The sequence below is a fragment of the Manis javanica genome, chromosome 14, assembly GCF_040802235.1.
Source record: "Manis javanica isolate MJ-LG chromosome 14, MJ_LKY, whole genome shotgun sequence".
NCBI classification, from domain to species: Eukaryota; Metazoa; Chordata; class Mammalia; order Pholidota; family Manidae; genus Manis; species Manis javanica.
In genome coordinates this window covers 28668335-28691212 of record NC_133169.1, presented here as the reverse complement: position 1 = coordinate 28691212, position 22878 = coordinate 28668335, and the positions used below count along the sequence as shown (strand labels likewise).

The 22878-nt window shown below is 35.4% G+C and overlaps 1 protein-coding gene across 6 annotated transcripts in view; it reads left to right on the top strand.

Moving 5' to 3' along the window:
- Positions 1-22878, top strand: part of KCNT2 (potassium sodium-activated channel subfamily T member 2) — a 451692-nt gene that overhangs the window by 98374 nt on the left and 330440 nt on the right. For all 6 annotated transcript variants that reach the window (XR_012125235.1, XM_073221980.1, XM_073221978.1 and 3 more), the window contains 2 exons: positions 17485-17564; positions 19670-19769. Coding sequence is in view for 5 of the 6 variants with exons in the window: in XM_073221980.1 (XP_073078081.1) it covers positions 17485-17564; positions 19670-19769 (180 nt within the window). In the remaining variant the exon portion in view is untranslated. The remainder of the gene's footprint in view (positions 1-17484; positions 17565-19669; positions 19770-22878) is intronic.

The following is a 22878-nucleotide window of genomic DNA, read 5'->3' as shown; positions in this document are numbered from 1 at the left end:
TGCCCTAAACCCCGGGAAGGCAGTGCAGCTCTGAAGACCCTCATGGCACTAAGCAGCCTGCCAGTTGTTCTTCCAACTGTCATGTACCCCAACACATCAGCTCAGTAGTGGGAGAGTGGAAGCGCATGTCAGGGATGGCAGCGCCGGAAGGGATGGGGAGCAGATCCATGAACCAGTGGAACCATACAGGACCAGGAGAGGCTTGTGCGAGCCCGCAGTGGCATGACCAAACAGCCCGGGCGTGGCTCACATGCACCAGTGGCAGTGAAGCCAGAGGAGCCCAGTAGAGGCCCGCACACACCTGCAGCAGAGCCAGAGGGAGCAGGTGTGCTCCCAGCAGCCGGAATCCCAGCCCAACGCAGAGCCACCCGGGCCAGACCCAAAGGCCGCTGCTGCCCAGAGCTGCTGGCAGGGGTGCTGCTAGCATGGAGGAGTGCACCTGGTGTGCCTACCACTCCCCGCAGGGCTCCGTGATGCTCTGACAGAGACTCAGGACACTGGGACTAACCCAGTGTTTGCTCCAGTAGTGTGGGTAATCATCACAGGCAGCGGAGAAGGGCAAGGCATCCAGCAAGCAGGAAAGGACTTTCTTCTCCCAGCTGACACACCCACAACCTGCCTACAGCCAACACTATCACCATGAGAAGGCAAAAAAATTTAGTCCAGTCCAAGGTAGTTGAAACAACACCTGAGAAAGGATCTGCAGAGGCAGACCTAAACAGTCTCCCTGCAAAAGAATTCAAAATAAAAATCATAAACATGCTGACAGAGCTGCAGAGAAATATGCAAGAGCTAAGGGGTGAAGTCTGGAGGGAGATTACAGATGTCTGGAGGGAGATTACAGAAGTGAAACAAACTCTGGAAGGATTTATAAGCAGAATGGATAAGATGCAAGATGCCTTTGATGGAATAGAAAACAGAGAACAGGAACGCATAGAAGCTGATGCAGAGAGAGATAAAAGGATCTCCAGGAATGAAACAATATTAAGAGAACTCTGTGACCAATCCAAAAGGAACAATATCCGCATTATAGGGGTACCAGAGGAAGAAGAGAGAGAAAAAGGAATAGAAAGTGTCTTTGAAGAAATAATTGCTGAGAACTTCCCCAAACTGGGAGAGGAAACAGTTGCTCAGACTACAGAGGCACACAGAACTCCCAAGAGACGGGACCCTAAGAGGACAACACCAAGACACATAATAATTAAAATGGCAAAGATCAAGGACAAGGACAGAGTATTAAAGGCAGCCAGAGAGAGAAAAAAGTCACCTATAAAGGAAAACCCATCACGCTATCATCAGACTTCTCAACAGAAACCTTACCGGCCAAAAGAGAATGGCATGATATATTTAATGCAATGAAACATAAGGGCCTTGAACCAACGATACTGTATCCAGCACGATTATCACTTAAATATGAAGGAGGGATTAAACAATTCCCAGACAAGCCTCCCACAAACCACCTCTACAGGGTATCTTAGAGGGAAGCTCTAGATGGGAGCACTCCTAAAAAGAGCACAGAACTAAACACCCAACATATGAAGAATGGAGGAGGAGGAAAAAGAAGGGAAAGAAATAATCATCAGATTGTGTTTATAACAGCTCAATAAACGAGTTAAGTCAGACAGTAAGGTAGTAAGAAAGCTAACCTTGAATCTTTGGTAACCACGAATCTAAAGCCTGCAGTGGCAATAAGTACATATCTTTCAATAATCACCCTAAATGTAAATGGACTGAATGCACCAATCCAAAGACACAGAGTAATAGAATGGATAAAAAAGCAAGACCCATCTATATGCTGCTTACAAGAGACTCACCTCAAACCCAAGGACATGCACAGATTAAAAGTCAAGGGATGGAGAAAGATATTTCATGCAAACAACAGAGAGAAAAAAGCAGGTGTTGCAATACTAGTATCAGACAAAATAGACTTCAAAATAAAGAAGTAATAAGACATAAAGAAGGACAGTACATAATGATAAAGGGTCAGTCCACTGAGAGGATATAGCCATTATAAACATATTTGCACCCATACAGGAGAACCAATATATGTGAAACAAATACTAACAGAATTAAAGGAGGAAATAGAATGCAATGCATTCATTTTGGGAGACTTTAACAAACCACTTACTCCAAAGGATAGATCCACCAGACAGAAAATAAGTAAGGACACAGAGGCACTGAAAAACACACTAGAACAGATGGACCTAACAGAAGTCTATAGAACTCTACACCCAAAAGCAACAGGATACACATTCTTCTCAAGTGCACATGGAACATTCTCCAGAATAGATCACATACTAGGACATAAAAAGAGCCTCAGTAAATTCATAAAGATTGAAATCCTACCAACCAACTTTTCATACCACAAAGGCATACAACTAGAAATAAATGGTACAAAGAAAGGAAAAAGGCTCACAAACACATGGAGGCTTAACAACACACTCCTAAATAATCAATGGATCAATGACCAAATCAAAATTGAGATCCAGCAATATATGGAAAAAAACGACAACAACAACACAAAGCCCCAGCTAGTGTGGGACACAGCAAAAGCAGTCTTAAGACGAAAGTACATAGCAGTCCAGGCATATTGAAAGAAGGAAGAACAATTGAGAATAGTCTTATGTCAAAATTATTGAAATTGAAAAAAGAAGAACAAATGAGGCCTAAGGTCAGCAGATGGAGGGACATAATAAAGATCAGAGAAGAAATAAATAAAATTGAGAAGAATAAAACAATAGGAAAAAATCAATGAAACCAAGAGCTGGTTCTTTGAGAAAATAAACAAAATTGATAAGCCTCTAGCCAGACTTATTAAGAGAAAAAGAGAGTCAACACACATCAACAGAATCAGAAATGAGAAAGGAAAAATCACGACAGACCCCACAGAAACACAAAGAATTATTAGAGAATACTATGAAAACCTATATGCTAACAAGCTGGGAAACCTAGGAGAAATGGACAACTTCCTAGAAAAATACAACCTTCCAAGACTGACCCAGAAAGAAACAGAAAATCTAAACAGACCAATTACCAGCAACAAAATTGAATCAGTAATCAAAAAACTACCCAAGAACAAAACCCCCCAGTCAGATGGATTTAGCACAGAATTTTATCAGACATACAGAGAAGACATAATACCCATTCTCCTTAGTTTTCCAAAAAATAGAAGAGTAGGGAATACTCCCAAACTCATTCTATGAAGTAAATATCACCCTAATACCAAAACCAGGCAAAGACCCCACCAAAAATGAAAACTACAGACCAATATCCCTGATGAACGTAGATGCAAAAAACTCAACAAAATACTACCAAACCGAATTCAAAAATACATCAAGAGGATCATACACCATGACCAAGTGGGATTCATCCCAGGGATGCAATGATGGTACAACATTCGAAAATCCATCAACATCATCCACCACATCAACAAAAAGAAGGACAAAAACCACATGTTCATCTCCATAGATGCTGAAAAAGCATTCGACAAAATTCAACATCCGTTCATGATAAAAACTCTTAACAAAATGGGCATAGAGGGCAGGTACCTCAACATAATAAAGGCCATAAATGATAAATCCACAGCTAACATCATACTGAACAGCGAGAGGCTGAAAGTTTTTCCTCTTAGATGGGGAACAAGACAGGGATGCCCACTCTCCCCACTGTTATTCAACATAGTACTGGAGGTCCTAGCCATGGCAATCACACAAAACAAAGAAATATAAGGAATCCAGATTGGTAAAGAAGAAGTCAAACTGTCACTATTTGCAGATGACATGATATTGTACATAAAAAACCCTAAAGACTCCACTGCAAAACTACTAGAACTGATATCAGAATACAGCAAAGCTGCAGGATACAATATTAACACACAGAAATCTGTAGCTTTCCTATACACTAACAATGAACTAATAGAAAGAGAAATCAGGAAAACAACTCCATTCACAATACCATCAAAAAGAGTAAAATAGCAAGGAATAAACCTAACCAAGGAAGTGAAAGACCTATACCCTGAAAACTGCAAGAAACTCTTAAGAGAAATTAAAGCAGTCACTAACAAATGGAAACTCATCCCATGCTCCTGGCTAGGAAGAATTAATATCGTCAAAATGGCCATCCTGCCCAAAGCAATATACAGATTCGATGCAATCCCTATCAAACTAACAACAGCATTCTTCAATGAACTGGAAGAAATAGTTCAAAAATTCATATGGAAACACCAAAGACCCCAAATAGCTAAAGCAATCCTGAGAAGGAAGAATAAAGTGGGGGAGTGGGATCTCACTCCCCAACTTCAAGCTCTACTACAAAGCCACAGTAATCAAGACAATTTGGTACTGTCACAAGAACAGAGCCACGGACCAATGGAACAGAAGAGAGACTCCAAACATTAACCAAAACATATATGGTCAACTAATATTCAATAAAGGGGCCATGGACATACAATGGGGAAATGACAGTCTCTTCAAAAGATGGTGCTGGCAAAACTGGACAGCTACATGTAAGAGTATGAAACTGGATCACTGTCTAACCCCATACACAAAAGTAAATTCGAAATGGATCAAAGACTTGAATGTAAGTCATGAAACCATAAAACTCTTAGAAGAAAACATAGGCCAAAGTCTCTTAGACATTAACATGAGTGACCTCTTCTTGAACATATCTCCCCGGGCAAGGGAAACAAATGCAAAAATGAACAAGTGGGACAGTATCAAGCTGAAACGCTCTGTACAGCAAAGGACACCATCAATATAACAAAATGGTATCCTACAGGATGGGAGAATATATTCATAAATGACAGATCCGATAAAGGTTTGACATCCAAAATATATAAAGAGCTCACGCACCTCAACAAACAAAAAGCAAATAATCCAATTATAAAATGGGCAGAGGAGCTGAATAGACAGTTCTCTAAGGAAGAAATCCAGATGGCCAACAGGCACATGAAAAGATGCTCCACATCGCTAATCATCAGAGAAATGCAAATTAAAACCACAATGATATATCACCTCACACCAGTAAGGATTGCCATCATCGAAAAGACAAACAACAACAAATGTTGGCAAGGGTGTGGACAAAGGGGAACCCTCCTACACTGCTGGTGGGAATGTAAATTAGTTCAACCATTGTCCAAAGCAGTATGGAGGTTCCTCAGAATGCTCAGAATAGAAATACCATTTGACCCAGGAATTCCACTTTAGGAATTTACCCTAAGAATGCAGCACTCCAGTTTGAAAAAGACAGATGCACCCCTATGTTTATCGCTGCACTATTTACAATAGCCAAGATATGGAAGCAACCTCAATGTCCATCAGTAGATGAATGGATAAAGAAGAAATGGTACATATACACAATGGAATATTACTCAGCCATAAGAAATAAACAGATCCTACCATTTGCAACAACATGGATGGAGCTAGAGGGTATTATGTTGAGCGAAATAAGCCAGGCGGAGAAAGATAAGTACCAAATGATTTCAGTGATATGTGGAGTATAAGAACAAAGGAAAACTGAAGGAACAAAACAGCAGCAGAATCACAAAACCCAAGAATGGACTAATAGTTACCAAAGGGAAAGGGACTGGGGACGATGTTTGGGAAGAGAGGGATAAGGGTGGGGAAAAAGAAAGAGGGCACTATGCTTAGCACGTATAGTGCATGGGGGTACAGGGAGGGCTGTGTAACAGAGAAGACAAGTAGTGATTTTACAGCATCTTACTATGCAGATGTATAGTGACTGTGAAGGGGTATGTCGGGGGGACTTGATGAAGGGGGGAACCTAGTAAACATAATGTTCTTTCTGTAATTGTAGGTTAATGATACCAAAAAAAAAAGGTAACACTCTCAAAATGTAAATAAACCAAACTTCTAAATAAATATTTTAAGTTAACTATTTTCCCCTTTTACATTTCTGGGTTCTCTCTCTTATGGCATAGAACCAATTATTTGATCTCTAAGGCCCACTTGAAGGATGGAGATCCTTAAAAAGAGAATTCTAATACATTGTTAAATATGTGTTGGTAAAAGGAAGAGCACACTAAGCAAAACTACGTGTGTGTCCCTTAACAGACTTTGGAGAAGTTCAGGTGGCATCTAAAATGAAACCAAGATAAAGGCCTAGAAAAGAAGGCGAAAGAAAGGTTAGTTCATTTCAGAGTTGTTCATTTTTCTTAAGGTCCAGCTGAATATTTTGATTGTAATATAGAGATTCACAGGTTTAAAAACCCAATAAATTGTATGATAAGTTTGATTGAGGAAATAAAGAGAAATGATGGTGTACAAGAGTATTCATATTATCCATAGCAAATCAGAAGTTATTTTTAAAATTAACAACTGTGTTCTTCCTTTTGGAGCAAGGGAGTTACTGTTTCCCAGCACAAATGCCAGATGGCAATAGCCACAGACTGCCAGCTGTCTGCATGCTGATATTTGTCAACTTTGGATGCTAACGGGGTGTTAGAAGCAACTACTGCTTCCATATATGTTAGTGAACATCCGCTATATTCTAGGTACTTGGAAAACAATTATGAGCAAAACTGTTTAGTGGAGCTTGAGTTTTAATGAGGCTTTAAGAAACTGCAATGACAAACTATGAAAATTGGTTTTTCCCCCTGAAACCAGTTCTGAATTTTTATAGAACTCTGGATGCCGTAATTGGAATTAACTGTGGGAGGGAAAGGACAGCTATAGGGAAAATTAGGAGGTAGATCGGAGTTACCACTTTCTTAGATATAATAAGGTGATGGGAAGAAGAAAATGGGTGCTTATTTTCTTTCTAATACTTCTCTCTGTGTAACTATACATCACTCATGCTAGGGAAGCAATCTGGCAGTTTTTGCAGTCATATCTAATTAAAGGTCATGCCTTAGGATTGAAGACTGAACAGCACAGTGCTTTCAGTGATATTAGATCTATTTTGTAGTTATTTTTTTAGATGGGTACATGCATGGACCCTCCATTTGGGCTTAGTATTTCTGTTTATCACTGAAAGTTTTGTTTTCATTTTTCCATGTCTTTCTTTGGAAATAAATTTTCCTGAAGACAAGTTTAAATATCTTTAGGTCATTCTTGTAAGCTAGTGTTGACTGAACATGTTAATGACATGCATTTTTTCTACTATTTCTTATACTAAAGGATTGCTACTCAAAGAATTCTAGATAATAATTTTAATATGTGCTCAAGTGAAAAGCTTATTTAGGTATAACTACATGACTTGTCTGAACCACCAGAAGGATGGGTTTAACATCAGCTCATTTTAGGAGAAGATTTTGGGGAAAAAAAATCAAGATTTAGGTTTGGTTATGCTAAGTTGGAAATGCAAGAGATCCAAGTAGAAAAGTTGAGTAGGCAGTTAAATGTATGAATTTGAGCAAGAGTTGGATAGATATATTAGGCAATATAGGGCATAAACATGGATTACACTTTGAGTACAGCTATAAAAGGACCGATTTTAAGAACAGAAGAGCATGAATTAGCCAAGGATACTCAGAAGGAGTAAACCGTAAGGTAGGAAGAAAACCAAGAGGAATGGAGTGCCCTGGATGTCAAGTGAAGAAAGTGATTCAAAAATAAGGAAGTTACCAACCATGTGTAATGCTGATAGGATAAGTAAGATGCAGACTGATACATGATTTCTGCGTGGTGCCATGTAGATTGATGGTCTTAATAAATTGCAGATTTGGTGGGGAAATGGAGTAAGCTTATGAAAGAACAAGAGGTGAGAAATTGGAGTCAATGATTTCAGGTTTACTGTTAGTAAATGTTACAGGCTGCATTGTGTCATGCAAAATTCATACGCTAAATCCCTAATCCCCAGTACTTCAGAATGTGATTGTATTTGGAGATAGGTCCTTTAGAGAGGTCATTAAGCTAAATTAGGTGGGCTGTAATACAATATGACTGGTGTCCTTGTAAGAAGACGAAATCTGAAGAGAGATACTAGGATGCTTGAACAATGAGGAAAGACCCAATGAGGACACGGTCAAAAGACGGCCGTCTTCCAGCCAATGAGAAAGACCTCAGGAGAGAAACTGAGTCAATGATTTCAGACCCTGATACTGAGCTTGTGTGGTGACCTTGGGCACGGCGGCTCCTTGCACCTGAGGCAGACCACGCAGCAGCTGACAACTGGATATTATCTGGCTATTATGGAAGGAGGGGATATGATATGGGCTCCACATTTCTACATCTATCTTATCTAATAACCTGGTATTTAACCCCTGAGATGGTCCTTGGAAATAATATCTGTTTGCTAAATTAGTTGAAACTGAAATTGTGAAGCATTTTTTTTGCATAAATAAATTTTATACAATAAATTCCTAAAGTGCCTGTCTGCTATAGGGATACACTTCGTAATCTATTTTACTATATTTTTTAATCAGAAAAAAATACAATAACTTAAATAATGAACAGTAAATTTGGGATGAAGGTGATCTACAAGTACAACTTTTAGCTATAAAATAAAGCCACCATTTACTGCATGGTGACTACAATTAATGATACAGTATGGCATATTTGAAAGTTGCTAAAGAGTAGATCTTACAAGAGCTCATCACAAGAAAAAAATATTTGAACTATGTATCATGATAGATGTTAACTAGACTACCTGTGCTGATTATTTCACAATCTTTATACACAGCAAATCGTTACACTGTATACCTGAAACTCATGTCATGTTATATGTCAATTATATCTCATAAAAGTAGCAAAACAAGTAAATATAATTCATAAAATTTTTCTTTCTTGGTTATTTTTTCATCAGGGTTTAAGTGTGTGGTTTGTGGAGCTAGGCTACCTGGGCAGGACACCTGGGGTCCCTGCTTGTGATTTGTATGTTTTGGGCAAGTGCCTCTGTCTCTTAAGCTGTAAAATGGAACTATTAATAGTATTTTTAATGGTTCATCCTGAAATTAAATGAGGTAATACATCTGTGTGGTCAGCATAGATCTGGACATTTTCAATAATTAGTTCCACCTGATAATGTTATTGTCACTATTTATTAATATATTTTTGGTTTCTGTTCAAGTTTTTAATTATCTAGCTGCTTTTTTACCTTTCTGATTTCACATATTGCTTTTACCTGATAGGATCCCTCTGCTCATCATTTTAGCTCCTTTTAATTCCTTGAGTGTACTATACTTTTTCTCAACGTTTTTCCCTTGGTACCTGACATTTCTTATATGTGTCTCTCCTCCTGTCCAAGCCTGACAGTCCTATTCTATATTGTTTCCTATCAAATTCCTACTTATGCTAAAGATTTGATTCATATACGTATTCGGTAGAGTATGGAAATTTCTACTCACGTAGCACCCCAGGGTGTCTCTAACACTCCCATTTTTTTATTTATTTAAGATTTTTTTGTATCCTGAGATGGTGAAAATTAGTTTGTTGTAATTCTTAATTTGTGGCACATTCTCATCATTGTTCTGTGGTCAGATTCTCATTTCATTCATTCCTTAATTTATTAGAAATACATAGACATTTGTGGATGCTCAAAGCACTAATACTTTATTAATAACTTTCAGCTAACTATGGATTCCTCCATTGTCTTTCCTGTTTTCCTCCCAGAAGTCATCACTATCCTTATTTTGGATTTTTGTTTTCTTGTTTTTAAAAAGTATGGTTTAACAATTATCTGTATATCCCTAAACATGTTATTGTTTGATTTCAAATATTTTTGAACTTAAAAATGTGTACCATGCTACATGTAGTCTTCTTAGACTTGCCTCTTCCATTCAATATTCTGTTACCAAGATCATTCATATTGTTGCATATTGCTATATAGTTAATTAACTTCTACTACAATGCTCCATTGTGAGTGTGTATACACTGATTTCTTTGTAAGTGGATATTTGAATTCTGTTTTTTTTCTGTGCACTTATGAACAGTGCCTTTTTGACTGTTCTTGTACATGCACCCTAATGCCTGAGTGAGTTTCTCTATGGCCCTTATCTAGGAGTAGAATGAGTGAATTATAAATATGTGAATACTCAATACTGTTAGATAATGCCAAATTGTTTATAAAAGTGGTTGTACCAATTAAGAACCAGCAATTAAGAAATCCTTTGAATCACATTCTCTCCAAAAACCAGTATTACTGTATTATTGATTTCTCCAGTCAAATTGATATAAAATGCTATCTCACTGTAATCTTACTTGTATTTTCCTGAGTACTGATGAGGTTGAACATTTCCTCCTAAGTTTATCAGCTAATATTGTTCCTTTTCTGTGAAATGCCATTTCACATGTTTTATCTACATCTTCGTAACTTCCCTAATGATTTGTTAAGAACTCTTTATAAATTCTTGTTTTTTAACCATTATTGGTTTTCTATCCGTGAAGTAAAATTTTAAATTTATAAATTGAGCTATAGGAATGTCCTGAACCCCTTAGTGAAGTTATTTATTGATTTGTACTCTTTGCAGGCAAATATTTCACTTGTATTTAATGATATTGCTACTATTTTTTAATATGTATCTTAAGTACTCTTTGACTATTCAAAAGTAAAAAAAAATGTATTCAACATTATTTTAAAGTAAGAATTTAAGTTTCCTTAATCTCTCTGGAGGTCATATGGTGTGAGATGGAGGTCCAATTTAGTTTTGTTTCTATCTGAACAGTTTTTTATTGAACAGTTCCTGCTTTTCCTATAAATATGTCATACCATCTTTGTTATATATTAATATTAAATATATGCATGAGTCAATTACTTGACTCTGTTCTATTCAACTAATCAGTTTGTCTTTCTCTCCACCACTTCTGTAATTTCTTAATTACTGTAGCATCATAAGTCTTGCTATTGGATAGGACAAATATATGCTTTTTATTCTTCTCAAAAGTCTTGTTTAGTTTGAACTTTCACCCTTTATAATATCAGTTTATCAAGTTCCACAAAATTCCCTATGTGATTTTCATTGGGATTTTATAGAATTTATGGATTATTTTATAGTATTAATACCAAATTGTTTCACAAAGTGATTACAGCAACTTATATTGTGCTGGTATTTAGTAAGAAATCCTTAAATAAGAGGAGGAATTGTTAAAGTATAATTTTCCAAATGTTAAAAACATGCCCCTCACACAAATATAAAATGAAAGCATGTAAAATTATATTCAACTTATTAATTAATGAGGGAAATAGTAGTGCTGTATCACTGGTCCACAGAACATTGAAGAAGTTAGATATTTCTAGGTGATTTTAGAATAAGATTGTTAGGTTAGTCCTACCCTCCTCCAGAAGACCTGAACTTCAACCTCTGGAGTTATCTCTTTTTTTGGGTAGAAATTCTTTGTGTATCTTTTAGACGCAGCTCTATATACTAGAGTCTGCTCTTTTGCAGTTGTAAAATTGCACAGAAAATAGAAAGTCAAGACCAGCACTTCACTGAAAGAACTTCTAGTAATTTATTTTGCCTACTTCCAACTTTTGTATGATTTTCCTGACAAAACGGATGTTAAATTTCTCTCATATAACATTTTAACTATATCATTAACTACCTTGGACAGTTTGGAAAAAATATTATTGGGGAAGTTCTGTAAGGGAGGCTCATTTAACTATGAAAATGGTAAGATGATTATCAGATTTTGGATTACTGCTATATTCTATATACATAGATTTTTAAATAATTTGACATTTAGATTTTGCATTACTTAGTGAAAATATATTTAATATATTTAAATAATACATGAATATATTGTTATTAATAGATAATACAAATATATTAATAATAATATGCATTGTATTATAATATATTAAACATAAACATGTCATATAATGTATTATACAATATGTTGTTATATATTATATAATATTATGTATTATATAATGTATTGTTATAGTAAATATAATGTATTACATAATATATAATATACAATGTATTATATAATAAATTATATTTATAATACATAGTAATTATAATTTTTATATTTATAATATATAATGTAATATGAATATAATATATAAAATATACAATTTGTATATTATACAAATATGTAGAAGAAGATTGTGCAATTATTAGAAACAATCATCTATGCCTGCATTTCTTCTATGTTTGAGTAAAAGTAATTAAGTTATATAGCAGCAGGTGAAGATATTTTCCTATATACTATTGAAGCAATTGAAATGTCACCAGACACTTGTTAATGAAGGAAAACTTAGTTTAATTAAACTCCTTGAAGTTAGTGGGTACACAGCATTATTTCAGGAGATGACATTGGAAGTGCCATATTTATCAGGCTTTAGAATCAGGGCTGGAGTAGTGTAAGGAGGAGCTTTCAAAGTGAGACAAGATCTGGAGTGGTGAAAGTTCACAGTAAGTCATTTAGAACTGGTGGACACAGAAAAGTGATAATGTTAAAATCTTAATGAGTAATGAGTAAAAAGACAATATATATCTTAATGAGTAAGCTTAATGTAGATGAGAGGTGTGTTTCCAAAGGTGAACGAACTACAGGAATACCGCAGGGATATTATGGGTTGTGTTTCAGACCACTGCAATAAGGGAATATGACAGCAAAGCAAGTCAAATGAAGTTTTTGGTTTTGTAATGCATATAAGAGTTATGTTTACACTATGATCTATTAAGTGTAAAAAGCATTATGTCTAAAATAACAAGGTCCATATCTTAATTAAAAAATACTCATCAGCTGATCCTTCAGTGAGTCATTATTTTTTTGTTGGTGGAGGGTCCTGCCTTGCTATGACGGCTGCTGATTGATCAAGGTGGTGGTTGCTGAGGGTAGGGGTGACTGGCAATTTCTAAAAATAGAATGGCAGTGAAGTTTGGTGCATCAATTGACTGTTCCTTTCACAAACGGGCTGCTCTCTAGCATTCTGTTAGAAAACATCTTATCCATAGTAGAACTTCTTTCAAAATTATAGTGAATCCTCTCAAAACCTAGTACTGCTTTATAAACTATGTTCATGTAATATTCTAAATTCTCTGATGTCATTTGAACAATCTTCACAGCATCTTCACCAGATATAGTATCTGTCTTGAAAACCTGCAGCTCCAAGTCTGTTACAGCTTCATGGTGAGGCTGCAGCAGTTTAGGCACCTTTTCAAGCTCCTCCTCTAGTTCTAATTCTCTTGCTATTTCCACCACATCTGCAATCACTTTCTCCGGTAAAGTCTTGAACTCCTCAAAATCATTCATCAAAGGTGGGATCAACTTCTAAACTCCTGTTCCTTTTTTGATGACTTTCCATGAGTCAGAAATGTTTTGAATGGCATCTAGAATGGTGAATTCTTTCCAGAATGTTTCAACTGACTTTGCCCAGATATATCAGAGGAATCAATATCCATGATAGCTACAGCCTTATGAAATGTATTCCTTAAAATAACAAGACTTCTAAGTTGAAATTACTCCTTGATTTATGGGATGCAGAATGGATGTTATGCTAGCAGGCATAAAACAGCCTAAGAGTCATTGTCCATTGCCACCTGGGTGACCAGGCGCATTGTCAGTGAGCAGTAAAATTTTGAAAGTAATCTTTTATTGTGTGCAGCAGGTCACAATAGTGGGCTTACCATATTCAGTGAACCATATTGTAAAGAGGTGTGCGATGGTCACCCAGGCTTTGTGGTGCCATTTATAAAGCCCAGGTGGAGTAGAGTTAGCACCATTCTTAAGGGTCCTAAGATTTTTGGAATGGTATTGAAAGTGAGTACTGGCTTCAACTTGAAGCCACCAGCTACATTAGCCCCTAATAAGAAAGTGGACCTGTTCTTTGAAGCTCTGAAGCCAGGCATTGACTTTTCTCTAGCTATGAAAGTCCATTACATGGCTTCTACCAATACAAGGCTATTTCATCTACACTGAAAAGCTGTTGTTCAGTGTGGCCACCTCCATTATCGTAGCTTCATCTTGATAACTTGCTGCAGTTTCTGCATCAGCACTTGTTGCTTCCCCTTGCACGTTCATGTTAGAAATGGCTTCTTTCCTCAAACCTCATGCACCAATAACTGCTAGTTTCAGACTTTATTCTGCAACTTCTTCACCTCTCTCAGCTTTCACAGAATTGAAGAGAGTTAGTGCCTTGCTCTTGATTACACTTGTATTAAGGGAATTTTCGTTAGATTTTCTATCTAGACCACTAAAATTTTATCCATATCAGCAGTAAGGCTGTTTGGCTTTCTTATCTTTCTTGTGTTCACTGGAGTGGCACTTTTAACTTCATTCAAGAACTTTTCGTTTGCATTTCACAACTGGCCAACTGTTTGATATAAGAGGTCTAGCATTGGGCCTGTGTCAGCTTTCAACATGCCTCCTCAATAAACTTAATCATTTCTAGTGTTTGGTTTAAAGTGCAGCTCTTTCTTTCACATGATCGCTTAGAGGCCAGTGTAGGGTTGTTGATCGGCCTAACTTCAATATTGTTGTTTCTCAGGGAACAGAGAGGCCTGAGGAGAGACAGAGAGGTCGGGGGTTGTCTGCTGGTGGAGCAATCAGAGAACACCCAACATTTTTCAATTAATTTTACTGTCTTACATGAGCATAGTTCATGGCACCCAAAAACAACCGCAGGTCACTTATCACTGGTAACCATAGCAAATGCAATAATAGTGGAAAAGTTTAAAATATTGTAAGAATTATCAAAAGGTGACATAGAGACACTAAGTTAGCCAATGCTACTGAAAAAAACAACACTGATAGTCTTGCACAGGGTTGCCACAAAACCATCAATTTGCAGAAGTGCAATATTACAAGCATAATGAATCAAAGGTCCATAAAATGAGGTGTGCCTGTATGGCTCCAAAAAATTGATTTGTAGGAATATTCTGAAGTAAACAGTGAAGTTATTCACTGTCTTATAGTCCAGTTTTTCCAAGGAAATGTTTCTGAGAGGACTCAACTACATCAAATTGAAGTAAGTGATCCACAGTTTCTGGTTTTCCAATTTTAAATATTTATTCTAGGAGCTGATTCTTCTTACCAACACACCAGAAAGAAGTTTTGCTGTTGTTCAGTTGTGTGTCTCACATATGAAGTATTTTTTTTTTAATTTTCATAAAAGCCCTGTTAATGGAAGTAATATCTACATTTTACAGATAATACAAGTTAGCAGATTTGATAATAAAATGCATGTCATCTGATTGCAAAGCCCATGCTTTTATTCCTCTTAGCCCTTAGACCGTACTTCAAAATAAACAAATGAGTATACAAACTATTGTGAGAAAAAGTAATTTTTGTTGAAAAACCCATTAGTTTTTCTGTAATATACCGAGTGAATTTGTATTTGTGACTATTTTCACCTCTTCCCCAAATTGTGTCACATTGTTTTTAAATGTTTTCAACCCAATATTATTTACCTACTAAAAGTCATATGTGTTACTGTTACTAAAGTACTAAGTACAAAGAGAAATCCTACAGAGATATATGTGCCCCAGTGAGCTGTGCCCTTTACTGAACTATATAATTCGTCCTATGAGGTGCAAATGGAAGAGACTGCTTAGAGGGTTCATCTAAAATCTTATGTCATTGGTGCAAAGATTCAAATAAAACTAAAAGGTGTTTCTTTTGCAGCATGTGTTTTTTGTAATTTCCAGTTTCATGCTAACAACCATCATTTGTTGAATATGACCTATGAGAAACCCAGTGGTTGTCTCCCCAACACACACATTTCTCTCCCAACTGGGCTTTGCTACTTGTCACACCATTCTAGCAATCCTGGGCTGTGGAAACATCATTATATTTTCCTTCAAGGTTTTAAAGTGACTGGTGCAGTACTCCAGTTTGAGTTTACACAATATCTTCTATCCTCTTCTGATGAAGATAGAGAAAAAGAAAAGAGGATTTACATGCTGTAGTTATGAATTTTGAGTGGGAGACTGCTAGGTTTGTGTTCACTATGCTTTTGTTATGTAAACTTATAAGCCTTTCTGGGGCTACAGCTTTATGTTTCCAGAATGTATGTGTATCATGCATGTATCTATGCTTATATTTGTATATATACACATGTATGTATACATTTTATCTTTGGGAGCTTCTCTTTATATCTTTTTACTGGTATTTATTATATACTTAATAAAAGAAAAATGAATAAGTGTTCTATTATTTGCAATTTTTCTTTTTCTTATTTTTTTAATGGATTGATCCAGACCTGCATGTACCTCATACAGTTGGGTAGGGTTGTGAAGAGGCAAATCTCATTGAAAATTAAGGATAAAAAATGTACTTTTATACTTTTTCTAGCTTTCTTTATCTTTTGCTTTTTATACTTACAAGTTAAACTGGGGTTGCTTAAATTTAATTATTTTAAATAAAATGAGGAGATACAGAGAGTAGGCTCTGAAAATGAACATTGCAAATGAAGACATGAGTTTTCTGATTGAGGAGATACATGCATACAAGAGTACTCTTTGGTGGAATTACAATGTGTTTACTATGGAAACCAAATAATATATATTTCCAGCTACCTGCAAACAGTGAAGCTATGACAGGAGTGGAAGGAATATAAATGTAATTATTGAGGGGCATTCAACATTATGCATAATGAAAGAAAATTGATGCGTGATTAGCACCCCAGTTGCTTTGCTTTTCTCAAGATCCTTATATTGCTATATATACATTTCAAAAAACATACATATGTATGTGTGTGTGTATGTGTATATATATATATATATAAGTGCATGTATTTATGCATGTGTGCGTATGTATAGTAATTTTGTTCTCTTTCCAAGAATGACATTATCTTAAATCTTGCTTTAAAAATGAAAAGATTGCTATTGAAGGTCTCCAGAATTAATCTGCCTACTTATAAGATGTTACCACTGAAGAATGTAAGAAAGTTAGACTTAAGTTATTACAAAAAGAATCAATGGGCAAAAAGAAATTGGGAAATTCCTTAGGAGAGACTGCAAAGTGTTTAAAGTGAGGTATTTTTGGGCATGTAGTAAGGTCTGGAACACTGTATAAACCCCTTGGAAGCACTTGAGCAAGGGCTGGTGAAACTAATTTTTTAAGATGAAAAATCGATGATGGGATTATTTATTTATTTTTTGCAAGGCTCCATTTGAATGGTTGCTGTGTTTAATAACTTACTTATCATAAGTTACAAATGATTATTTGGAAATGGATAGGAACTTGATTTAGAGTCAATAATCAAAGAGCAGAGCTAAACAAACACTTCTCAGCATCCCTGTTTGGGTCTGGTGTTTGCAGTACTGTTTGGTAATAGTTCACAGATGACCTGGAATACCCCTAGTAATGAAGAGTCAGGTCGATGAGGAGGCACGAGGCAAGGAGAAGTAGTAGAAAGTGCCAGTGCCCCAACGCTAGTACCAGCCATGAATTTGGAAGTCATTAAAATTATTTGAGTTGATCTTTCTTTTTCTATAAAATAAAGTCAATGGCTGCCTTATCCAAGTTATAGCAACATTGTAAATATTAAATTAAGTATATAGTGGGTTAAATCAAATCTTTTATTTTTATCTTGCTATATATTAGTTTTTAGATTAACTATGTTTTATCTTGTTTGCAGGGTACAAGTTGAATTCTATATGAATGAGAACACATTTAAAGAGAGACTAAAGTTATTTTTTATCAAAAACCAGAGATCAAGTAAGCCATTCATTTTATTCCCCTCTATGTTTGTACATTTGCCTCAAAAAAAAGTTCAGCTGTGTAATCTGGAATATAAAAATATCTTTTATATAGAGGAATAAAATTGACAATCTTGTCTGCCAGACAGTAATAAAACATTTAGAATATAAATGTTACATCTGTTGGCCTTAATGTTTCTTGAATATCTTTCATTCTCTCAAGTCCCACATCAGTAAGTAGACTTCTGAGTGAAACGTCTGGGTCACTGAGAAGCCGGGAACTTGTCTTGAGAAGGCTCTAGGGATTCTGACTGACCCTAGGAGTGATTGATTCAGTGGAAAGAGTTTGATATCTCCCAGGCTTGCCTGGTGACAGGGAACATCTAAGGTGCTCTGAGATGTGCAGATTACCAGCATCCTTCCCTGGAGTTTTTGAATTGGGATGTATTAGGGTAAGATCAGAGTTTAACATCCCAATGATTCTTATTATTAGACAAATTTGGGAAACATTGGACCTTTAAGAAGACATGAAATTCGCATAAACACTGATCTCCTAAGCCCATCAAGGTTGACGTGTAAGTGATACTTGTAGCCCCTCCATGATACCACATATTTTTAAAAACTATATACAATGAGCCAGTATGTAGTTTTTTCATATTATTATTTCTTAGAATATCTACAGGCAATGGAAAGTTCTATGTTAGATCGGTGTAGACTTTGCTTTCTCTGAAGTTTGACCTTTCAATCCTTGGGGTGGTCTAAATAAGTTGTGCCTTTTTTGGGGTTAAAGAGGAAAGCCTGAGGTGTGAGAAGTTAATCAACTACTTAGAGTATATTTCAATATGTAAGGTACAATTCTTAACGGCAGGTTAGCTTCGGAGTTAAGGCTAATACCACGTAAAGCCTCTCTTACCTGGTTGGTTGCAATTTCCAAGGAAGCCCCACCAATAGATGTTACCTAAGGGGCCACATCATCTAAATGGAAGTTTTCCTTGATTTTAGTACTATCAGTCCATCTCTCTCAGTGAGGAAAGATAGATGCATCATTTGAATACTTCACCAGCAGCCATTTTTGACTAGCAGTCATCTAAGGAGACCAGTTCTATAAAAACAGGACAATTTCATTAACAGTTTAAAAGACTTTATAAAGAAAATAATCCAAAAAATGTACCCAGCACTTTAATCAGGAAACCTGGGAAAAATTACACAGTTAATGAGTATTAACCTTTCACTGTTATGAAATGTTGTCTCAAGTACACTCACACATAGCAGAGTTAAAAAAAATGCCATTTGATTTCCAGATATTATTAGTAATAATCCTAAGAAGGCCTTTCTCAAAATTTTATTCATAATGCATGAATCAAATATCACCTGATAATTGCAGTAAAAGTAATGATTAATGATATTTTATGTATCTTTTGCTTAATGTTAATTGCTCTTCTTCATCATAAAGTATTATAGGCTTTGTAACTTCAACTAAACAGTTTCAAAGACCCATGCATGTCAGTCTTCCCCACACAATTAAAAAATTTCATTGGTATTTAATCTGAAGTGAAAAGTGAGTGTCAACTGTCTGAACTCAAAAATGTGTGTGTGTGTCTATTTTCCAGCATAGGATATTATTTCTCTATATGATTACTAATTACATGTATAATATATAATTATATATATGATTATAATTTCTAAAGTATCAAATCTACAAGGTGTTCTGAAGGTGCAAGATATATAGTTTATCCTGTGAATTTGTAAGCAGCTGTATTGTCTTGCTAGCTACTAATTATCACAAAACTCATGGATATATAAAAAGCTTAAACTTCTAAACATATTTGAACCAATCTTGATTGGACATGATTTTTGTGGCTTCTGAGTGCTCAAATGTACATTTACTCCCAATGTACAATATTCACTGTCATTTGTAGTTCATTCATTCAAATGCACTTTTTATTTCAGTAATCAGCCAATTAAAATCCACCTACCTTGAACTTCAGAGAGTTTAGAGATTTATGTTGTAGTTTCTAAATACAATTTAAGTGCTGTACTTAAAATTGATTTTTTTGATAAACCATTTTAGTCTTTTCTGAACTAAGCTGAAATGAAAATAAACTTTTTGTCATTTGTTTAAAGGTCTAAGAATACGGCTGTTCAATTTTTCTCTCAAATTATTAAGCTGCTTATTATACATAATCAGAGTGCTACTAGAAAATCCTTCACAAGGAAATGAGTGGTAAGCATCTTTCTTTGACTTCCAACAGTATTCTTTTGGTTACTTTGAATTGTGTCATAGTTTTAAAGGGTATTTTAGGTTTTTGTCACCATTAAGTTGATCTCATTTCCAATTAATATGTGAATATAATTCTTGTTGTAATGTTTTTTTTAAAAAAACATCTCTTCTCTTATTGTTCATCCATTTGTCTAATGCTAATACTGGACATCATCCATAAAAATTTTTATTGCTGATCAAAGTACTCTAAATTATTCTTTAATGGATGTCAGTCTCTTTAAAGATACAAATACCTTTTTGTTTTTGATTTACATATGCTCCAAAAAGGTTTACCTTACTGTTAACAGTTCTGTAATTATTGTCAGGTATAGTCTAAATGTTATTGTTTTTAAAAAAGGTACAGTTAAATGAATTGGTTCTCTTCAGCTTGTTTAGACAGTAAAGATGATTTTAAATTAAAGAGTTTGGATATAAGTTAAAGATTAACAAATTATTTTTTTATTGTGTTATAATTTATGAGATAATTCTTTATAAATAATCTATTTAATGAGATATGGTTATTTTGCTATATCTTTTCTGAATTTTTAACATGTATTCTTATTGCTACAAGTGAAGATACAGCAATGCAAAAGGCCATTCCGACCCGTTTGAAGCCACATATCCTATGCTCTGCTCCCCCCACTCCACCAACCCCCCCCCCCGTGCAGATCTTCAAGCATCCTGCTTCTTCTTTCTCCGGCTTCTTTTTTCAGTCCTGTCCCTCTCTACCCACTGATTTCTAAATGACATCAAGACTCCGGACCTTTCAGATAACAATTTCTTGGATAACACTAAATTTTAAATTCTTACCTGACATCATGGCCCAATTCCAATCTGGGTCAGGAGTGCCTCCTGGGGATTCCCCGTGATCCCCCACATGCTTCAGTCTCAACACTTAACACATTGCCCTTGATTTTACTATTTACTTCTCTTTTCTTCCATACACTTACTGAGGGTAATGACCATGTTGTATTTGCCTCAGCAGATCTTATACTTAGAGTAGGACTTGGTGGGTCAGTGAATGTTGTTGAATTTAAGGAATTGTGCTCAACAGTTTTATTGGTAGTGTTGCATAATTAAGATGATTAAGGACCACTGCCTAGAGTTATCAGTGCATATTATATTTATTATATTTTCTGTCTACATTTCTGTGTTATTAAAAATGGTTCACATTACAAATCCTTCTAAAAAAACATACCAGAATTGTTTTTAAAACTTGGTGATTTGTAAATAAAATGCACATTAGAGAGACCTGAAAAATCATAAAATGAAGCATGATTGAATCCTACTAACGGTGAGTGACAGACAAGGTAAATGATATTATTTGAAAACATTAAGAAGCATAAAGTTTCCTACAATTAACTTCTATGCCATTTTACTATGAATATTCAACCACAACTATACAAGATGTATAGTTGAAAAATAAGATTACTGAAATTTAAAAATGACAAAATAATGCAGGGCTCCATATTGAATTCAATGTCCTGGTTAGTTCCCACTGTCAATGCAGTATTGGTTAATGAAAAACAGAAGTGACCTTTATGGATACAAGTTCTATTTTAAAATGAGGCTGATTCAGCAAAGACATTTATTTAATTAGAGCTTCTGGCATAATTAAGCTGTGATTGTTTGTTCTTCTTTGCTGTAAGTCCTTCAGGAGTCAAAACTGATTTTGAAAAAGTTAACAAGTATAGACAAACAGAAGAATATGAAAATAATTTTATTGTTACTGTATAAAATTGTGCAAATGACAAACTCTGATGTATACTCAGTTTATAGTAATACATTAGGGCGTTATCAAAGGAAACGCATCTCCAGCATGCAGTTCATGAATTTCATTGAGAGATTAGCCATCAGCACTGACTCATTGCCCATTGGTACCTACTATTTTAAACTATGTATCAAAACTCATGCATCATTTTCCACTTTAAAAATTGTAGAAGTGATTATTAGTTTTCAACATCAAGTGATAGAGACAAAGGTAATAAACACATTGATGTGCTTATATTCTATGACGTTTGGTCTTATATTTAAAATCAGTACCTAATATAGCAGTAAATGTGGTCAAGTGGCATTGAAATTTTAAAGACAATTTCTTCTTCAGGGTAACAATTATTAAAATAAGAAACAAAATTTTGACAATATCTTTTAAATGTTTGATCACCAATAGGAATGAATATTGTAATGTAGATCTTTTTTCCCCTTATGTATATTGGTCACAGTAGCACCAAGTGCACTAACACATCATCTCAAAAATTTTAAAGAATTTTTTTTTTTTACTAGAGTCTAATGCTTTTGTTCTTACTCAATGTAGACCTTTTCTCCATATGCTGATTTCCCCCCTCACTCACATACACACATGCACACATAACCTAGTAAGTGCAATATTATATATGCAAGTCACTTTCATTTTGTGGTATATGCTGTCCTAAGAACTAAGAATTCTTTTCAGTCAGCTTTTAGAAAGTCAAAGAGAACATGGAGAAGGCACATATAGTTCTTAAAATTATTGGCCACCAAATAACAAGCATGACTTTTACTTGTATTTCAAACTCAGATCTCATGTGAGAATCAGTTGTGTCATCATACCTGGACACAAAGACCAAGAAATGTAGTCTTGGGTTGAGGAGTGGTTTTTTGAACTCAATTCTCTACCATGGAAAGTGGAGAAGGGATAATGATACAAAGCCATTTCTGCCTCAGCCAGTGAATGTATGTATGATGGAAAGACCCTTGGTGTCCTTTCTCTCAAAAATTCAGCAACTAGTCCTCTCTGCAAACCCCTAACAATCGGTTATCTAACATGGTATGAAATACATCTAGTGTTTTGAAAGGATTTGGTTATGCTTCAGTATCCTGGTCACCTTATTTTGGACACATACTACATTTTGTATGTCCTTGAAATGTGGGCCACACCCAATATACAGCTCTCAGTGTTTGTGATGGTGAGGGGAGTTTTATAATTTTTTTTTTTTTTTTAGGATATTATACTTATGTTAGTACAGTACCAGTTGCATTCATTTTTTTTTTTTGGAGAGCTATCAGTCTGAACTCATCTTCTGTTTGTGACCCA